Raw genomic sequence first — 19924 nt, forward strand, 5'->3', positions numbered from 1 at the left:
GATGGGCTCATAACGATCGCTAAATTGTTGGTTTTTTTTTTTGATACTGTCGCATTTTCTCCGATATGTTAGATGATAAATAATCGATCCAAACAAAAAAAAGTTGGAAAAAAAAAAAAACGTTTAAAAGGGTAAATATATGAAAAACAAAATCTCAACCACTCCTTGATATCTGCGATTTCTGCATCGCGACCCTCGTTATATTCAGGGGTGAAAGTGGGCCAGAACGGTCAGGAACGCAGAAAAGAAAAAATGCTAAGATGCCACACATGCATTTCAGCTCCAAGAAGAATACAGTCTACCCCCATCAGAATTACATACACAAGTGTTAACAACAAGCATAATAAAGTGCTTGTGCAGCATAATCCGTTTTCACCAATATTTATTATTGATTTCATTCCATGGACGGCATGGAGGTTTCCCCAGCTTCTGCAGTTATCTGAGTCTGACGATGATGAGTCACGTCAATGTTCGAATGCATGCAGCAAAGCAAAATGCCTGGACTCATTTATCCGTTAATTCAAATGGCTGACATACTGACATGTGATCAGCAGAGATGGTTAGCTCTGATTGGTTCAAATGTGCATGTTTTCTGGAACAGCGGAAAATAAAAACCTTATTGAATTGATGCGACAAAAAAGGGCAATGCAACATAAAATGGTTCAAATCTTTAAGAGCAACGAAAGAGTTGAGGAGGCTTATTTATCATATGTAGTTTTGTTTGCTCTGAGGATCAGAACATCTTAGCTGTCAATGTGCACTTTGGACTTATATTTGTTTATTTATATTAGGCTACTTATTCATTTCCTTATGATTTAAAAATGTCAATGTATGCGCGATCTTCAAAATATATTCCATTTCACTCTGCATGATATCAGTCATTTGTACTTATTTTTTTAAATGTATGATACTTATATCTTTATTATTAAAAAAAAAAGTAAATGTTTACATTAACTTCAATTTTATTATTAGTAGTTAAAATTGAGATTTGGCATTTAGTATGGGAGGAAATGGGGGAAAATAAAATTTAGGAGATGGAGGCTGTTTTTGTTAACCTTTATTTTGCAAATCATTGGAAAAAAATACCATTTTGAATGAAAAATAAATGAATAAAATTTTAGGCTCCCCGGCGACCTTCACGTCGGGGAGTTCCGGCAAGAAATTCTAGCCACTTTCACCCCTGGTTATATTACCATGTTTCACCCATAAAATCCCCCAAAAATCTAGCTGTGGGCATTCACAGCTCTGTCTTGACACTCAGTGATATATGCAACATGGAGCTTTTGGATCGAAACAAAATAAGTACGCGATAATATCTCGTTAATGTCATGGCGTCTGTAATTCTGTTCTCGCGTGCTCTCACCTCCAGATAGGGTTTTGCTGTTTAAAAAACTTTTTTTTTTTTTTTTAAAGTGCCTTCCTATTCAAAAATGTTCTTCCCGCGGAAAATTGAGATTTTCAACTTTCCAATGATGTATCACACATGCATATCAGCCAATTTTGAAAGTTGGCTAAATTGGGGGTCTCAGAGCGGAACTTCAAGTCACCTGAGTGTTTTCCGGCATATCAAAATAGGTCCCTGAATGTTTTAACCTTCGCCGAACCCCTCAGAGTTACTCAACGAACCCCTGATTAGGAGTCCTTGGATTAGGTATTAATAGAGGTGGCTCGGCTTTCTTATTTATTCTTCTACTTTTCCACATACAAGCCACACAATAAGCAAACAGGGCATTAATATCATGATTCGTAGTTGCTTGTAGCCTTTTAATTCTTTTCGCCTCACCCAAATTACGACTTCCCTCCATTTATCACCAAGGCAACTGAACAAAAGCATGTCTCAAACTAGTTCAGACAGGTCGGGTATCGTATATCCTCCCCCTACCTTGGGTGAAGGAGTGCTGGAATGAGGGAGTGTCACTTGTTGTCAGGTGCCGGTTGACGGTATCAATACGTCACTCCCATTTTGTTGGGAGGAGCAACTCGGGGTTGAGGACAGTCTAAATTTTGAAAAGGGTCTGAGCATTCATTCGTTATTGTTGATGTTCTTTCCTACAGGTGAGCATTAGTAAATTAAAGGCCAAACACAAAGTTGGAATGTTAAACATTTGTACTTTTATTTGTCATAGTTTCATCACGTACACGTTCCCAAATGAATTAAATAAAATGCATTCCGACAAACTTTTTATAAACAAGCATCAGTGGGAGCCTCTTATTAAAGTAGTTTTACATTAAATAACTTTTTTTTCCAGTTTTAATAGAATGATTTGTGTGGTAAATGTTGTACAAATACAAAACGACATAGAGCATCATTCTACAGCTTTTAGTTTCCTTCTCTCTTGGTTATTTAGTAACCCACAAATTTCCGTTCCTCTTTTACAGTCAGTCCTTCCGCCTAACCAGGTCACCACATTTACAGCTTCATTTACGTTACCACAAGCCATTTGCCACTTTAAAAAGCATTATGATTTCTCCAAACATATTTCCTGACTTGTTAGACTATTCAAATGACATCCTTGTCATACATTTCTACTCTCATGAGCTTTATATCTAACACTTCAATTCAGAATAATATGCACTCATCTAGGCAAATTTCCACACACACAAAAAAAATGTCAAAAAGAGTACCATTTTTGTCATTTTAAAGTCTCCCTTTTCAGCTCCAGAAACCACAGTGTACATAAAATGCAACAGACGGCAGAGATTAATGATATCGTGAACATTAGCCTAGTCAATCAGTAAACAGTGTTGACTCTTCAGCCAGTAAACTCAACACTTGGGAAGACAATGCTTCAAGTTTGGTTTTTACCTTTGTACCCACAAAGCTAACGGAATCCCTTTCAAGCATAGGCGGAGTTTGACTTTTGGGGCAGGGAGGGCACAACATGGTGATGACCCCAAAACGAAGTGTAAGCAATAAAATTAACTTTTATAATAATAAGTTAACAATGAGTGTTTTTTGTTTCCCATCATTCTTGAGGGGAATTCTAAATCAGGCTGCTTAGGCAATACTTTTCGCCAAGATCGTCATCCAATGAATATGGTAAGCCCGCCGGTGTCGTGCCAATGTAGTCAAAAATTGTATCCCCTGGACAGAGCCATATGGAGGTAGATTTGTGTCTTTATTATTCAATCAAAAAAAGTTGCTTCAATAAAAAAAAAAAAATTGCTTCAATCAAAATATACTGTATATTTTCAACCCAAAAAATGTCCTTTCAATTTAAAAAAAAATAATTCATGTTAATGTTTTAATTCAAAAGCAAATTTGAAATTTAAAAAAAAAAATGCATGTGAAAGCTATTTTTCTTTTCTTTCTTTTTTTTTTTTTTTTGATTGAAGAAACTTTTTCGATTTAAGTGATGTTGATTTGTGTTTGGGCCACATTTTGGCTAGGATATTTTTGTCTTTATTATTCAATCTAAAAATAAGTTGCTTCAAAAAAATATAGATTTTCAAAAAGAAAACCACTTCAATCAAAAAAAAAAGAAAAATTTCAATCATAGAAAGTGTTTGAATGCGAAAAAATATTTGAGATTGAAAATTTTGCATTTGAACACTTGTCATTGAAAAACTTTTCTTTGAAGTTTCTTTGAAAAAAAAAAACGTTTTCAATCCCAAAAATCTTTTTTAGTATTTTTTTTCCAATTTTTCAAAAAAAAAAATTTTTTTTAATTATATGCAAAGCATATGACTGTCTAAGGTGCTCGAAAAATAATTTTGACCCATTACAAAAATATTTTTGTCATTTCATTAATTTTTGTGGCAGTTTTATTGCTTTACAACTTTTATATATACAGTAATCCCTCAGCTCACGAACGCTTAAGCTCACGAACTTTTCGCCTCAAGAACATTAAATTCGCGAACATATAGTCTCTGCTGACGAACTAGTTTTCGGCGGACGAACCAAACCACGCGGTCGAACAGCGCCACGAGAAGCTGACGAACGCTCACGGCGTCCCAGTTCGTCCCCTCCCTTTCGTTGAGTGCGGACGTGGTTTGTGTTTGATAGACATTTTGGACCATATTGAGTGTACTTTTGCTATTATGGGACCGAAAAAGACCCCACCACGGGCTAGTGTTAAGCCTAAGAAGACATTAAAGAAAATAAGGTATATTTTTGTGTAGTTTTAAGGCTTATTTAGTAGAAAATTATGTTTTATGGGGACCTGGGAACGGATTATTCTCATTTTAATGGTTTTTTATGGGAAATAAATGTTCGGAAGACGAACTTTTCGCCTTACACACACTTTCTGGGACCCAATTATATTCGTGAGCTGAGGTATCACTGTATAGGAAAGTTAATTACATGCAATGACACTTTTCGGCCACCGGGGGGTGGGGCTGGCCCCCCCTTATAATCCGCTTATAATTTCAAGCTGTACGCCAACTCCCAGACATTGTGGGAAGGAAAATTCTTAAGTGCTCCCTGCAGAGGGCAGAGAGGTGACCTGAGACAAGGACTTTGCTTTTACAACAAGGTGGGGGCCTTACTGGGACGGCCCAATGCTGGTGGAGACTTGCTTCTCAGCTCCTTGCACTTCAGGCTAATTGGCTGGGCCACCATGAGAGCAGGGGCGGATAGGTGGTGTGCCGCGGACTTCTGCTGATGTGCACTGTTGATGTAGCTGGAGATGAGGAGGGTGATTTCTCTGATCTGGTGATGAAAACAACCGTGACGAGATCATCATTCTTTCAATATTGATCTTTTTTTAGTCACATCTTCTATTGGTGCCATGCTGTGAGATTTTTTAACGTATAATTTTATATTTAACATATATTAAATTAATATATTTAATTTTATATTTGTTTGGCTCAATAAATTTTAGGAAACACTGAACTAGTGTTGTTTTTAGCAGCCCTTTTAATTTTCGTCTTAATCTTTTGGACTACAATACTTATTAGTTTTAGTCATATTTTAGTCATCTGAAAATGTGTTTGTCTTCGTCTAGTTTTAGTCGACGTTTACTAAAAATGTTTTCTTCTGTTAAAACAAACTAAAAAAATAAAAAGGTAAAGGTTTCCAAGTCCAACTATTTCGAAAGAACATTGACAGATTAGCACATTTTGTAGCGTCTCCAAGGACATCGCCAAATTGGTGATAATATACTTAGAAGGAAAACAGTACATTATTTTGCAATTAATTATACCCATCTGGATGCAACAAACTGTATGTAAAAAAAAAAAAAAGCTGTACGAGAGTTTAAGACAGGGGTCGGCAACCCAAAATGTTGAAAGAGCCATATTGGAGCAAAATAACAAACAAACAAAAAATGTCTGGAGCATCAAAAAATTGAAAACCTTGTATATGCCTGTTTATGAAGGCAACACATACTGTATGTGTCTATATTAGCTACAGTGCTGCTCAAAAGTTTGTGAACCCCCTCAACATTTTGGAATTTTCTATTATTTCAACCTGATTTCCTAATCAATCAATTCAGTAGTTTTTTTTTGTTTTTTTAACAGTTGTGTTGTCGAGACTAAATTAAAAAGAGTTTTCATCAACTGATGTAGGTGCAAAATTGAACTGTTTGGTCACAACCAAAACCGCCATGTCTGGCGAAAAGTCAACACTGCATACCACCAAAAGAACCTTCTCCCAACAGTGAAGCATGGAGGTGGGAATGTCAAGATCTGGGCTTGCTTTTCATCCTCAGGACCTGGACAACTCCACATAGTCCAGGGAATCATGAATTCTGAGGAATATTGTCAAATCCTAGAACATAACCTGACGCCATCTGTTTTGAAGTTAAAGCTTGGCAGAAGGTGGATCATGCAACATGATAATGATCCAAAGCATTCCAGCAATACAACCAAGGAATGGCTGAAAAAGAAGAAGATTCGTGTTCTGGACTGGCCCAGTCAAAGTCCTGACCTAAATCCCATTGAAATGCTGTGGCGGGACCTGAAGCGAGCAGTTCATGCCAGACGCCCATCAAACCTCTCTCAACTGACTGCGTTCTGCAAGGAAGAATGGGCAAAAATCCCCCAAAGTAGATGTGAGAGGCTGATTAGTCACTACAGAAACCGTTTGGTTGAGGTAATCTCTGCAAAAGGAGGCGCAATATCCTATTAACTGAAGGGGTTCACATACTTTTGCACACATGATATCTGAGTTTTTCTTAAATCAACCACTTTTGTTAAATAAAGAATGACAATATAACTATTTCTTTTGTTTCAGTCCATTATTTGGAATGTCAGTATTGTGGATTTGGGTATAACTTAACATTTAATAAGGTTATTTTAGTTTTTTTTTACAAAAAATCTGACCATCGCTGTGGGGTTCACAAACTTTCGAGCAGCACTGTATATTATATTAAAATGACTAAGTTGGCTACAAATATGCCTTCATGATTACCGTATTTTCTGCACTATAAGGCGAACCTGAGAGCCTTGACTTTTTTCACAGTGCGCCTTATAATCCGATGTGCCTCGTACAGTATATGGATCAATATTGGTTAATCGTGGCATGACATTCCTTTTAGCTCAGATCCATCTTGGCCAACTACTACTACTACGACTACTACTACTACTGCACCTTATAATGCAGTGCACATTATACATGAAAACGGTTTTGAAATAGGCCATTCATTGAAGCTGCGCCTTATACTCCGATGCGCCTTATAGTGCGGAAAATATGGAAATTGTTTATTTTCCCTGAAGTGCATCCTATAGAGCAGGGGTCCCCAAACTACGGCCCGCGGGCCTGATACGGCCCGTCTCCATATTTGGTCCGAACAAAAAAAATTGTTTTTTTCTCCTTTCCTCAATAGTGTTATTTATTTCCTGGCTTTTTTCTGTGAAGAGCCCAGAGAGGGTTATTTGGTTATTATCGATTTAATTAATAGTGTTATTATATTATATTATAATTTATTATTAGGGCTGTCAAACGATTAAAAATTTTAATCGAGTTAATCACAGCTTAAAAATGAATTAATCGTAATTAATCGCAATTCAAACCATCTATAAAATATGCCATATTTTTCTGTAAATTATTGTTGGAATGGAAAGATAAGACAAGACGGATATATATATTCAACATACAGTACAAAAGTACTGTATTTGTTTATTATAACAATAAATCAACAAGATAGCAATAACATTATTAACTGTTAAAGCGATCCATGGATAGAAAGACTTGTAGTTCTTAAAAGATAAATGTGAGTACAAGTTATAGAAATTGTATATTAAAACCCCTCTTAATGTTTTCGTTTTAATAAAATTTGTAAAACTTTCAATCAAAAAATGAACTAGTAGCTCACCATTGTTGATGTCAATAATTACACAATGGTGCTGAAACCCATAAAATCAGTCGCACCCAAGCGCTAGCAGAGGGCAACAAAACACCCAAAAACTAATGACACTGTGCTGTCATTTTAATCTGTTTGAGCGGGGCATGTGCGTTAAATGCGTCAAATATTTTAACGTGATTAATTGTTAAAAATTAATTACCGCCCGTTAACGCGATAATTTTGACAGCCCTATATAATTTATTATATTGTATTGTATTGTGATTTTTAAACATTTTATTTTATTTACTTTTGTTCCGTGAAGAATCCAGAAAGGGTTATTTGATTGTGGCTTTCTGAAAAACAATACATTTTTACATTTAGGCACTCCTGCAATCGTCACACCTTTTCTGTTGCAAACTGACCCCGGCCCCTCACAGGAAAAAGTTTGGGGACCCCTGCTGTAGAGAATGACGCACCATGTGATCACTCTGTTGTACGATGCTGCCTCAAGTCTAACTTCATTACAATATTAATAAATTAGAAAAATGTTTGTGTCATGTTTGTCCTCCTACAGAAACCATATCAAAAGTAAATATTTCTGTCCTTCCATCTTTTTCCCTTTTCAAACATTTTTGAAAAAGCTCCAGGGTTCCAATAGGGCAGCGCGAAAGAGCCTAATGTTAACGTGAATGCTATGCTAACACTACAAGTTACATTCAGAGTGTGATGATCACTCAGAACAGACCTTTAAAGGCTAAAGCAACATTGCATATTCTCTCTGGCCAAGATAAGAAAACAAATCTTACCACTTGTGCATGTGTGCAAGCCTTGTGAGTGGAGAGGACACTGCACTTGTGGAGGTGGAGGCGCAGCACGTCACATGAGTGACACAACCAGACACTGCTACGATGCATGCTAACTACACATAAAATGTTACATATTGTGAAGATGTGACGCATTTTGTGCGCATTTTTGTCTCGTCAGATGAAAACTGGCATTCGTCTCGTTATGTTATAGTCTCCCTAACCACGTTTTTAGCTCGTTATCGTCTCGTCATCGTCATGAAAAAAGTGTTATTTGGCGAAAATCGTTATGGTCATCGTTGGTGAAAACAACACTGCGACTGCACCACAGTTGTAATCGCTGTGTTCATGTGCTCACTCACTGGATATGAACGTGACTAAACTCACAACTGTGTGGTATTGGCCAATGCTGATACTGTACCGATCCCATGTTTTAAAAAAATATAATTAAAAAAAAAAAAAAAATAAATTTCTCCATACTTACTTGGCTGTAAAGTACAGTGGCACCTCTGGATACGACATTTTCATTTTTTTAAAAAAGATTTTTTGGCTTAATAATACAAAAACCTATTCAGCATACGAAAGATAATACGTACTATAAAAGATGCATGATTTCCACTCGTCGAAAATTTCAAAAGTTTAAGATCCTGCTGCCCTATTGGTCAGAATCTTTCCCATAATGCTTCATTAAGATGAATGTGCTCTCCTATTAGCCTATTGTTGATGACGTTTCAATTTGGGTGTCGCAGTGTGAAGACGTGCACAGACGCGACGCTGTTGGTGTTGTTGCGGGCTGGACGTCTTAGCCAAAAGAGCACAAGACTCCTTGCGTTTTTTTTTTTCTCACGAAGAGTGGTCTTGCGCCCATACAAAGTCCACTACATTAACATCACTTTCGCTTTCGGATATCACCGGAAGAAAGAACACATTTTATGTTTTACTCGCCCAATCCATTTGAAGTGGGAGGGCTGGCATCGAATGAATACATCATTTCACAGTCATCGGATGCACAGTTTTCCACTAACCTTGGACTCATCCATTGCAAACGCATGGCTCTCTGTGGGTTTGTCTTTGGTCGTTTTGTTACCGTTGCTCTTTGCCACCACAAGTATGAAGTCCTGTTTACAGCCGCCAAAAGTCATCAGATTTTTATAAGGGTGGGACACAAGTGGTTTCTGAATAAACAGAAATAAAGACCAGTTTAAGGGATTATGATTGAATTCTGTGTAAGCAAAATGGCACTTTTGCAACGGCTTTAATAAATCAAGTTTTTAGAAACATTTAATCAGATGAACATAGCAGCCCTGCTGATCTGATGAATGTGATCGAAGTGAAGCTCACAATAGAGTTGTGCTCCAGAACACTGATACCATCTTCGTGAACTGCTAACCAAACGCGTGTTTCTTGGTCTGGAGATGGAGTGATTGACTGAAAACACAAATCAAAGTTACAAATTATTTTATAAATATCTGATGAGTACAGTATTGCTGCCAATGCAAGTGTAGTATAAACGAACAACATGATTTAACATCAGGGATGTTGGGTGAAAAGTAAAGACGTCATTTTTAAAGTATCGGAATTGGCCAAAAAATATCGGAAATGCCTTTTTTTTAATATACTGTATATATATTTTCTAATTAAATCGTTTTCTAATTGTATTTAACATTACTGACAAAATGTCTTACACTCATCCGGAGTCCTTAGTTTTGGCTTAAAGTAAGGGCTATCAAATTTATCGCGTTAACGGCGGTAATTAAAATATATAATGCAGTTAATGCATGCGCTGCACGACCCACTCACGCATTATCGCATTCAATCTATAATGGCGCCGTTTTACCTATATTTAGAGCTAAAAGGCAGCGTATAATGAGTAGAGAGAATTTTGGCAGCCGATGGAGCCTTTTTGATTAATTGGCTAAAGCCTTACAATCCCACTCTCAACAATTAGAAATATCGTGGGAAGCAATGTGGGGAAGAAAGGTAGTCGTTGATCTTTTTCTTAACACCCTATGTTATTTCCCAACGCAGAAAAGATATATCAATTGGTGCCACTACGCACAGTCATGGTTGCACTTCCCATCATGCATTTGGGCAGAACAGTTAAATGGCTACAGTATCATTTACTGAAAGCTCAACAAATACACTAGATGGCAATATTTAGTCACAATCTACAAAGTCACATTTATCCTTTAAGTCTTTCTATCCGTGGATCCCTCTCATAGAAAGAATGTTAGTAATGTAAATGCCATCTTGAGGATTTATTGTCATAATAAACAAATACAGTACTTATGTACTGTATGTTGAATGTATATATTCGTCCGAGTTTTATTCATTTTTTTCTTAATGCATTGCCAAAATGTACTGTATATGATCGGGAAAAATTATCGGGAATGATTGGAATTAAATCGGGAACAAAAAAACAAATCGGGATCGGCAGATACTCTAACTAAAACGATCGGGATCGGATCGGGAGCAAAAAAACATGATCAGAACAACCCTACTGAAAAGGATTGGATTTTTAATGTAAAAAGTATATATCCCATAATTTTATGACTCATTTTGAATCCTGCGGCTTATAGTCCATTGCAGTTAATATGTTGATTGTTTTGGGTTAATAGGTAGCACTTTATCTGACCGTGGCGACATAAGACTACCATAAAACCGTCATAATTGTGACATGATAATATCATGGGCATCAATTAATGCTTATGAAAGATGTCATTAAGTGTCATCTGACAAATTATTTCACTAACTCTATGTCCAGCGTGGATCTTTTACTTCCATTTAAAAGTGGGATAATTTGCCGGATGACACAAAATCACATCAGTCCTAAGCATTCATTAATGCTCATGGCAGTGTCATGTCATAGTTATGATGGTCTTATGATAGTCTTATGGCGCCCCTGTCAAATAAAGTGTGACCAAATACCATAACTAGCAATTAATGAAACAACTGAAACAGTACCTGAAAAAATAGTAAACACAGAACATGAATTACATCTGTACTGCTGCAATGCATGCAAGGAGGCATGTTAGACAACAAGTGTTGACAGCAGGTGGCAGCAGAGGTTGACTGTCTCCACCAAGGGAGCAGTGATGGCCAAATGAAGCTTCTTGAAGCAATTAGGCTTTGTAGCCAATTGGTTCAAAGCGTCATGGTCTTATGAAAGTCAGGTGTGCTTGCGTGGCACGGCCAGACTGTTCTCCCTGTATTTTTCAAACACTGGGAGAATAGTCTGGGACCCACCTCCTTAACAGCCTCTCGGGCCAGTACGAAATCAACTGTCCATTTAGGCTACATTCATACTACAGGTCTTAATGCACGAATTCGATTTTTTCGTGTTTTTCCGACTCGAGTGAGGCATTAACTTGACGGTCTGAACGCGACAAGTCGCATAGAACTGGACCATTTCAAATCCGATCTGGGTCACTTTCGTATGTGGTTCAAATCTGATCTGGGCCACATTTTTCCAGACTGTCGCGGCGGTCTGTGCTGTCCAGTTTCTCAAATCGGAATTCATGCAGCAATTACATCATCAAAAGCGAGAGAAACGCTACGGTAGCAGTGCAGCTGTGCATTATTAGCGCCTAGCTTGCCTTGAACACGGCTTTTTAGGAAGGGTCGGACTTGACAACAGTCATAAAAAAAAATAAAAATGGGTTGAGGATAAGCCTGAGAATGATCGGTTTTCTGTCTGCTCCATAAAAGCAATATTTCAACATTGCTTACACGGCCAAGAGTCGGGGCAAACTGCCCTTGTGTGTGTGTGACATGCACGGCCAGTGCGTGCATGCTATCGATCCATATACTTTGAATATAAGCCTAGACGGGGATTATTTATGTCTGTTATTTGTCTCCTCTTTTTAAAAAGCAAAATATGATATCCCTGGAATGACGGATGACAGCCAGCATGTGTGGTCATTTGTTTTGATGCTTCTGCGCATGCAGGTCGTCTTGCTCAGCGCGTGTCGGACTGCGAATTAGTGCGCATGCGTAATACTTGAATGGTCTCACTGGACAAAGGCAGTCTGAACGGGCACGCCAAAAAAACAGATATGACAAAAAATCGGATTTGTGCATTAAGACCTGTAGTATGAACGTAGCCTTAGATTTGTTTATTTGCATAACGTGTTCTTAACGAGCAACGTCACTCTTCCGCGTCGGAAGTCGTCTCCACAACAATACAGATGGCGAACAGGAGAGCCAATATTATGTTCCAGTCCACGGTAGAATTAGTTTTAAATTACCAAAAACACATCGACTCAAGTCATTGACAACAGTCTATCTCGCGCTAGCCATGTTAAATAAACTTCTCCGGTCTCCGCTCACGCCGCACGAGAGTTGTCGCTTTACCAACGTCACGTCTGCCCGTTGCTGATTGGTCCACTCTGCTGTCTGTTTGCTGTGGCTTGCTCTGCTCTGGAAATTTGATCCGCTCATTGGTCACCAGACTCTATAGCTGGAACAGCAGTGAGTCTGGTGTACCAGGCTACAGGTGTGCCTTATAGTCCGAAAATCAAGGTATGTTTTTCTGCTTCATGCTCGTACAGCTTCATACTCTCCCTCCTGCTGCTTATCTAGGTCAGTACTCAGCAGTGCCCTGGAGTTAGCTACTTAAAGTTAACAATGATTGACAGTTTTGTAGCTTTGATCTTGCCAAAGAAGCTTGGTAGCTCAACGATAAACGGCGCACAGGTGTCAATCATCGTTTAGCTTGTTACACATTAGCGATAGTGTGCTGTGGCAACTCACTATGTAAATGAGAAGCGCACCGTGAGCTGATTTGAGTAGACTCACTCAAGGAGGCATTTGATTAAGACAAGCATTTTTCTACGTTATTCTTGTTTAAAAATAATTCACATTATGAAGGCGGCATGTTGGACAGTAACATGTTTAAAACTTGAAGAAACAAAAACAAAACAACAACGAAAAAAAAACACTTTTTTTCTCCGGTATCAGATTGGGATTTGGTATCGGCAGATTTTCAAAATCAGGTGACTCAGACTCGGGTACAAAAATATGTGATCTGGACATCCCTATTTAACATGTTAAAAAAAAAGAACTGCTGTGAATCTACAAATAAAAGCACAATATATATATATTTTTTAAATATGGTGTAAAATGCTATCTAAGGTTCCCATTATTCCGATCAAAGACAGATATACAGGCCAGCTAAATGATATGCAATTGTTAATACATTGTGAATCAAGAAAACAGGAACTTTTTAACAATCCATTAAAATCAAGAGTGATGGAGTAAAAATATTTTATAGTAATTGAAACCTTAATACATGCAATTTAAGACGCAATGCTGACATTAAATTATTATTATTTTTAAATGATGTTCTTTAAATGGCATCAGCCTGTACAAATGCATTCTTGAAATCCACTGTTGCGATTCCTCATCTGAGTTGGGATACTGTGAATTTCATCCCGAATTCAGCATGCTTACTAAACTGGCCCATTGCTCACTTTCACAAGGTCAATGTCTCGCAATGGTGCCACTTGCTCACGTCTGACAATATGCAAAAATTCCCGTTTTTTCAAGTGCGTCAACAGCAGATTTCAGGAATGAATTCATGCGCCATTTAAAAGACATAATTTTTCCAAATGAAAAATCTATAATTGTTTCTTAAATGGCATGTTTTAGGCTTTCAATTACTATGAATAAAATAGTTTTTGTCCATCTCTCTGTTTTATTGGATTGTTAAAAAGTCCCCGTTTTTTGGGATCACCCTGTAATTTTATTGCAGTACTTATATGCTATTGATTATAAGGTTGTGCCTCTGCACATGCAAATTCATGTTAAATATAAATGCATTGAATGCATACTCGTTATATCTCAGTCGACACTCACCTCAGCTTCAAATAATTTGGCACCAAAGTAAGGCCACTTTTTAGCAACAGTCAGATAAATCCTCACACACTCAGATGAACTTCGACCCTTGAGTGAGGACCAGCGAGCAGACAGACGTTGGAGTAATTGTCTAGAAGGGAAAAAATCATCAATCATACTCATTAAATTTTCCTAGAAGTTAGCTGTGCAACACAACTTAATCCATTATTAACTCATTACCTGCCATTGACATACGATATGAATGATAGACGTCCAATTAATTTGAACTGGAAGGGCTGGGAGTGAATACTCATGTTTTACTGCCATTGACAGCACTAGACTACCATTCCATTTTGACTGATCATTTGCTGCCAGCCTTCTACGTCGAAATGTATTGGACGTCAATGAGTTAGGATTCTGTGAGCAAGTTAAGACTGGGAGAGTCAACATGCTCGAAAGGTTTTTGCAAGTGCATGTACAGTGAATAAAATAAGTGTTTGAACACCCTGCTATTTTGCAAGGTCTCCCACAAATCATGGAGGAGTCTGAAATTTTCATGGTAGGTGCATGTCCACTGTGAGAGAGATACTGTAATCTAAAAAGAAAAATCCAGAAATCACAAGGCATGATTTTTTTAACAATGTATTTGTGTGGTACACCTGCAAATAAGCATTTGAACACCTGCCTATCAGCTGGAATTCTAACCCTGAAAAACCTGTTAGTCCGGCTATTAAAAGTCTACTCCATGTGTTATCCTGAACACGATGCACTTGTTTGGGGTCGATAGCAGCTTTAAGACACGGCACTGCCCGGCACTGCCCTCACGATTCCATTCGATTACGATTCGGAGGGCCACGATTCGATTCGATTCGATTCAGAGGGTCACGATTCGATTCGGTTCGATTCGGCAATGCATCGCGATGCATTAAAGCCTGGGATGCATTAAAATTCTAAAGCAAAACATATTTTTCGTGAATCATGAGGCAACACGAGCGGTCAGACATTAAACAACTTTTTATTGGCTCTTGTATCACTTCTGGTTGAAGTCAAATGAAAATACTTTCAGATATATATAAAAAAAAAAAACAGATCACAGCATTTAATTAGTGCTTTGAATGAGACCAGGGCTTTCTTTTTTTTACACACAGTAGCAGCCTTTCACACAGTGCAACACATTAACTCCTGTGCAAAATCAATAATAACAGTCACTGTATTTTAGTCACAACGACCCATCAATAAAAATATTCAAGTACATATTAAAGAAAACGACAAAGAAAATATTGTAGCGCAGCAGCATCTTTATCGCAATATCAATCCAGGGGTCAATTCAGTTGCAAACAAAACATCAACTAAATTGCAATGTAGAACAGAAGTAAAATATAGGCCTAATTATAGCCCACTATATATGTGCAATAGAGGTTGGATCGGGCCTAAAAAATCCAGCCCGACCCAACACGGTCCGTTGATATTGAAGCCCGACCCGGCCCGAGCTCGATCAATTAACTAGATTTGCAGGCCCAGACCGAAAAACCCGAATTTTTGTTGTTTTTATTTTTTTGTTGGAGTGAAAAAAAAGCAGCAGCAGAAATTTATTTTCATTTCTTCGAGTTGGCAGAAAAAAACGCAAGTTTTCTTAATGTTTAAATAGTCTACATATTTTTATGATCATTATAAAATCATATACACAACGAAATAACGCTGGGAAAGTTTAATATAAAAAAAAAAAAAACCTTGGGTTTTGCAGACACACAGAGGAGAAGATTCAAAAGGATCACATTTCTGTTGCCTGTGTGTGCATAAATAAAAGTGTCTTTCGTCACGAATTCTCAGTTGGCAGAAAAAAACGTAAGTTTTCTTAATGTTTAAATACTCTACATATTTTTATGATCATTATCAAAGCATTTACACAACCAAATAACGCCGGGAAAGTTTAATATTAAAAAACAAAAACTATGCGGTTTTCCAGGCACACAGAGAAGATTCAAAAGGATCACATTTGTGTTGCCTTTGTGTGCATAAATAAAAGTGTCTTTCGTAACGAATTCTCAGTTGGCAGAAAAAAACCGCAAGTTTTCTTAATGTTTAAATAGTCTACATATTTTTATGATCATTATAAAAGCATTTACACAACGAAATAACGCTGGGAAAGTTTAATATAAACAAAAACATGCGGGCCACGGCGTTCATGTGCGTGCACAAGCAAATGCACAATACAGAGAGCCTGCTCTCGGTTTTATCCCATTAAAATTAAAAAATATATATATATATTAGTCCGGCGCGGCAGCCCGACCTGACCCGAACGTGAATGCTTAACATTTCGGGTCGGGCCCAAAATGTTAATCGGGTTCGGGCACAAGATCTAACCTCTAAGAGATAGGACATAACATAACAATGGCTGAAGCGGAGAAAGAGGGAGCGAGAAAGATTATTGATGCACCTAAGACATTGAAATCAGACATCTGGAGACATTTTGGCTTCTACGAGGTTGTTGGGAAACTAGACCAGAGTTATGCGGTGTGTAAAAAATGAAACATGAGAATAATAATACAAATGGGGAAACCAAATCCGTTGCATCACCGGAATTGCGCAGGGAAGATTTTTGAACGTACTTATATATTTTAAAATGCGCTGAATTGATTCGGCTTGTTGCCCACATCGATTCGTCCATGCCCCGCATCGGGATGCATCGCCGCATCGATTATTGTTGACTCCACTACTGTCCACCCCATACAATTAGTAAAACTTAAACTTGTAACATGGTCAAGACCAACGAGCTGTCCAAGGACACTGGAGAAAAAATTGTTCACCTCTGCAAGGCTTGATACAGCTACGGAGCAATTGCCAAGCAGCTTGGTGAAAAAAGGTCCACTGTTGGAGCAATCATTAGAAAATGGAAGAAGCTAAACATGACGGTCAAACTCAATCGGAGTGGAGCCCCATGTAAGATATCACCTCGTGGAGCTCCATGATCCTGAGAAAGGTAAGGAATCAGCCCAGCACTACACGATAGGAGTTGGTCAAAGACCTGAAAAGAGCTGGGACCACCGTTTCCAAGGTTACTGTTGGTAATACACTAAAGGCCTAGACATATGCTTCCACGTCAGACCTGCGCCGTCAAGGAAGACGCGATTCACACCCCTGCGCCGTAGCCTGATGTGTTCCTATTGAATTTTCAAACCCTAGCGTCAAATCAACGCATATGAAGTGGCGGAAATGGACTGTCATTGGTCCGCTCAGACTGTTGTTTCCGATTCAGCGCGAAATCACTGCCATTGTAGAATAGGATCAAACATGATTTTTCTACACGCAAAAATGGACGAAGCCGACGGGAGTATAATCGAAGAGCAAGTCTCGTCAAGACATCATAAAGATTGCCAAATGGCAAGGTCAGCAATTGAATAAAAAAGTGGAAGAACCGCCGAGACGTGTGTGTTCGGAATCGAGTGGCCACACGAAGCGGTGACCCAGTCGGCCAAAAACTGCCAGCTTTTTATCACTTTATGTCGTATTTTTGGTTGGTGCACTTCATTATTTATTGTGTACATATATTTGCTGTGAGTCTGTGACTTATTTACGTGTCACACTTGAAGTATATGACGAATAAAGCACAGGTTTGGTGCCAAAAGAGTTGTTTTGATGTTTAATTTTCAACAACAGACAGTTTACACACGATACATCATCACTGATTGAGAGTGCCTCGGTGCTTTTATGATAACGTTAAAAGGCTTCCAACGCAGTTTGGGAAGTTCCATTGACGCCAGAAACCTGCTATGGCTTCCCACTGGCTGGTTGTAGAACACGGCAAACAAATCGAGCAGGAGGGCTTTGCAGACCTCGGACAAAACGCTGATTGCAGTGCTCGATGACAGTTTGAAGCTAGCCGCTACAGTTAGCTGGTTTCCACCCTAGGATAGAACTGTCTATGCGGCATCAAAAGTTGGACAGATCGCCTCGAAACCGTCTTCTGCGTCGCCTGTGCCTCAACATTTGTATGATCAACATTTATTCAATCTTGATGAGCTGAAGATCCACATTCAAGCGTTCCATCTTGCATTGTTTATTTATTTTTTTCTCAGTTAAACTAGACAAAAGGAAGTCAACAAGCATGCCCCAAAACCGTACAAACATAACGCCACACCCCTCTTGTTGCTTGGCGGTGAATTACAGAGCAACACGTCACCTGGCCGGAGAACCATCGAATGTCGAATGACGCCGTAGTCGCTGCGCCGTCACCGCAACGCGTAAGCATAACTCAGGCTTAAGATGTCATGCTTTGAAGTCATGCATGGCACGGAAGGTTCCCCTGTTTGAACCAGCACATGTTAAGGCCCGCCTTAAGTTTGCCTATGACCATTTGAATGATGTAGAGTAGTCATGGGAGCAAGTTTTTTGGTCAGATGAGAGTAAAATAGAATCTTTTGGTCATAATTCCACTAACTGTGTTTGGAGGAAAAAGAAAGATGAGTACTATCCAAAGAACACCATCCCTACTGTGAAGCATGGGGTGGTAGCATCATGCTTGGGGGTGTTTTGCTGCGCATGGGACAGGAGGAGTGCACTGTATTAAAGAGAGGATGAGCACACAGTCAGAAAAACCAAGTGTGGCTCCTTGAGAAGCCTAACAAGGTTCTAGCATGGCCTAGCTGGTCTCCAGAACTAAACCAAATAGAAAATCTTTGGAGGGTACTCAAACTCCGTGTTTCTCAGCGACAACCAAGAAACCTGAGTGATGGGTGGGCCGAGATCCCTCCTGCAGTGTGTGCAAACCTGGTGAAAAACTACAGGAAACATTTGACCTCTGTATTTGAAAACAAAGACTCCTGTACCAAATATTAACATTTGTTTTCTCAGGTGTTCAAATACTTATTTGCAGCTGTATCACAAAAATGAATTGTTAAAAAAATCATACATTGTGATTTCTGGATTTTTCTTTTTGGATTATCTCTCTCACAGTGGACATACACCTACGATGAAAATTTCAAACCCCTCCATGATTTCTAAGTGGGAAAACTGTATCTATATATCTATAGACTGTACCTCATAGAGTTTGAAACAGCCATTTTAGGTGAATTGAAGGGCTATTATTTTGACCAACTCCTACAAAGATGTAAATAAGCCCCATTCTGAAGAAGGTACAGTGTACACTAGATGGATTTTTGAAGATGCTTTGACGGATAGTGTATTCTACTACCTAAATTGCTCCTCGGATGCGGTCCGACGGTAGTGTTTGGGGTAGAATCTGTCCAGGACCTGTTTCAAGGTTTGGTTGGATTTAATTTGAACTGGTCCGGGGGTCGAGAAGGGACGTTCAAAATCCCCGAACTCAACCTAATAAATAATTAAAAACAGACAATGAAAATACAACAAATATTCTGATTTATAAATGAGAAATATCTAAGAACTTTCAGACCTGCGCAAGTAAGGCAGCCATTTCCAGGGCCAATTCCTTGTTGACAGGAAAATGTCCTGCTACAATGGCCTCATTGATCTGATAGGCCAACAATAACCTTTCTCTCTCTGACTCTCCTCTCACCTGACTGGAGAAGTATAGCCTGGAAATGTGCAAAGGTCAAAGGTCAATCTCAGATACATGAACTTTAAGTGGAAGAATTTTGATAGGGTTCATTGAAAATAACAAACTTGAGTTAAGATCATGTCATTGATAACTCATTGGCTGCCACTGATACCAATAGAAGTCCAATTCATTAAAACTGGAAGGACTAGGTGTGCTTGCTCATCTTTCAGCGCCATATCAAAATTGGGTGGAAAAAAATCGAGGTTTAAAAATATTTTTTATTTTTAAGCACTATAAAGCGACAAAATAATCCAGAGTTACAAAGATTTTGCCGCAAGACACAAAAATATATTAGGGCTGCAGCTATTGATTATTTTAGTAGTCTATAGTAGTATTATTTTAGTTAATGGATGAACTAGTTTGAATAATCGAGTAAACGGATAAGGAACATAAAAAATTAAAATACCCGAGCTGAAGTATAAAAGTAAATAAATAAATGAGGATCTTAGTACAACAACAGAACAATTGGCTAATTAACTTCGCTA

General features: G+C 38.4%; 1 protein-coding gene across 2 annotated transcripts in view; it reads right to left on the reverse strand.

The window, feature by feature from the left end:
* Positions 1-2126: 2126 nt before the first annotated feature.
* plekhh2 (pleckstrin homology domain containing, family H (with MyTH4 domain) member 2) overlaps positions 2127-19924 on the reverse strand; it is a 79731-nt gene continuing 61933 nt past the window's right edge. For both annotated transcript variants that reach the window (XM_057847683.1, XM_057847682.1), the window contains exons 25-30: positions 19275-19416; positions 19056-19192; positions 13886-14015; positions 9371-9457; positions 9055-9204; positions 2127-4651 (exon numbers count right to left, since the gene is read on the reverse strand). In XM_057847683.1, coding sequence (XP_057703666.1) covers positions 4466-4651; positions 9055-9204; positions 9371-9457; positions 13886-14015; positions 19056-19192; positions 19275-19416 — 832 coding nt within the window. In that variant the 3' untranslated portion in view covers positions 2127-4465. The remainder of the gene's footprint in view (positions 4652-9054; positions 9205-9370; positions 9458-13885; positions 14016-19055; positions 19193-19274; positions 19417-19924) is intronic.

Source organism: Corythoichthys intestinalis, chromosome 10 (assembly GCF_030265065.1).
Source record: "Corythoichthys intestinalis isolate RoL2023-P3 chromosome 10, ASM3026506v1, whole genome shotgun sequence".
Classification (NCBI taxonomy): domain Eukaryota; kingdom Metazoa; phylum Chordata; class Actinopteri; order Syngnathiformes; family Syngnathidae; genus Corythoichthys; species Corythoichthys intestinalis.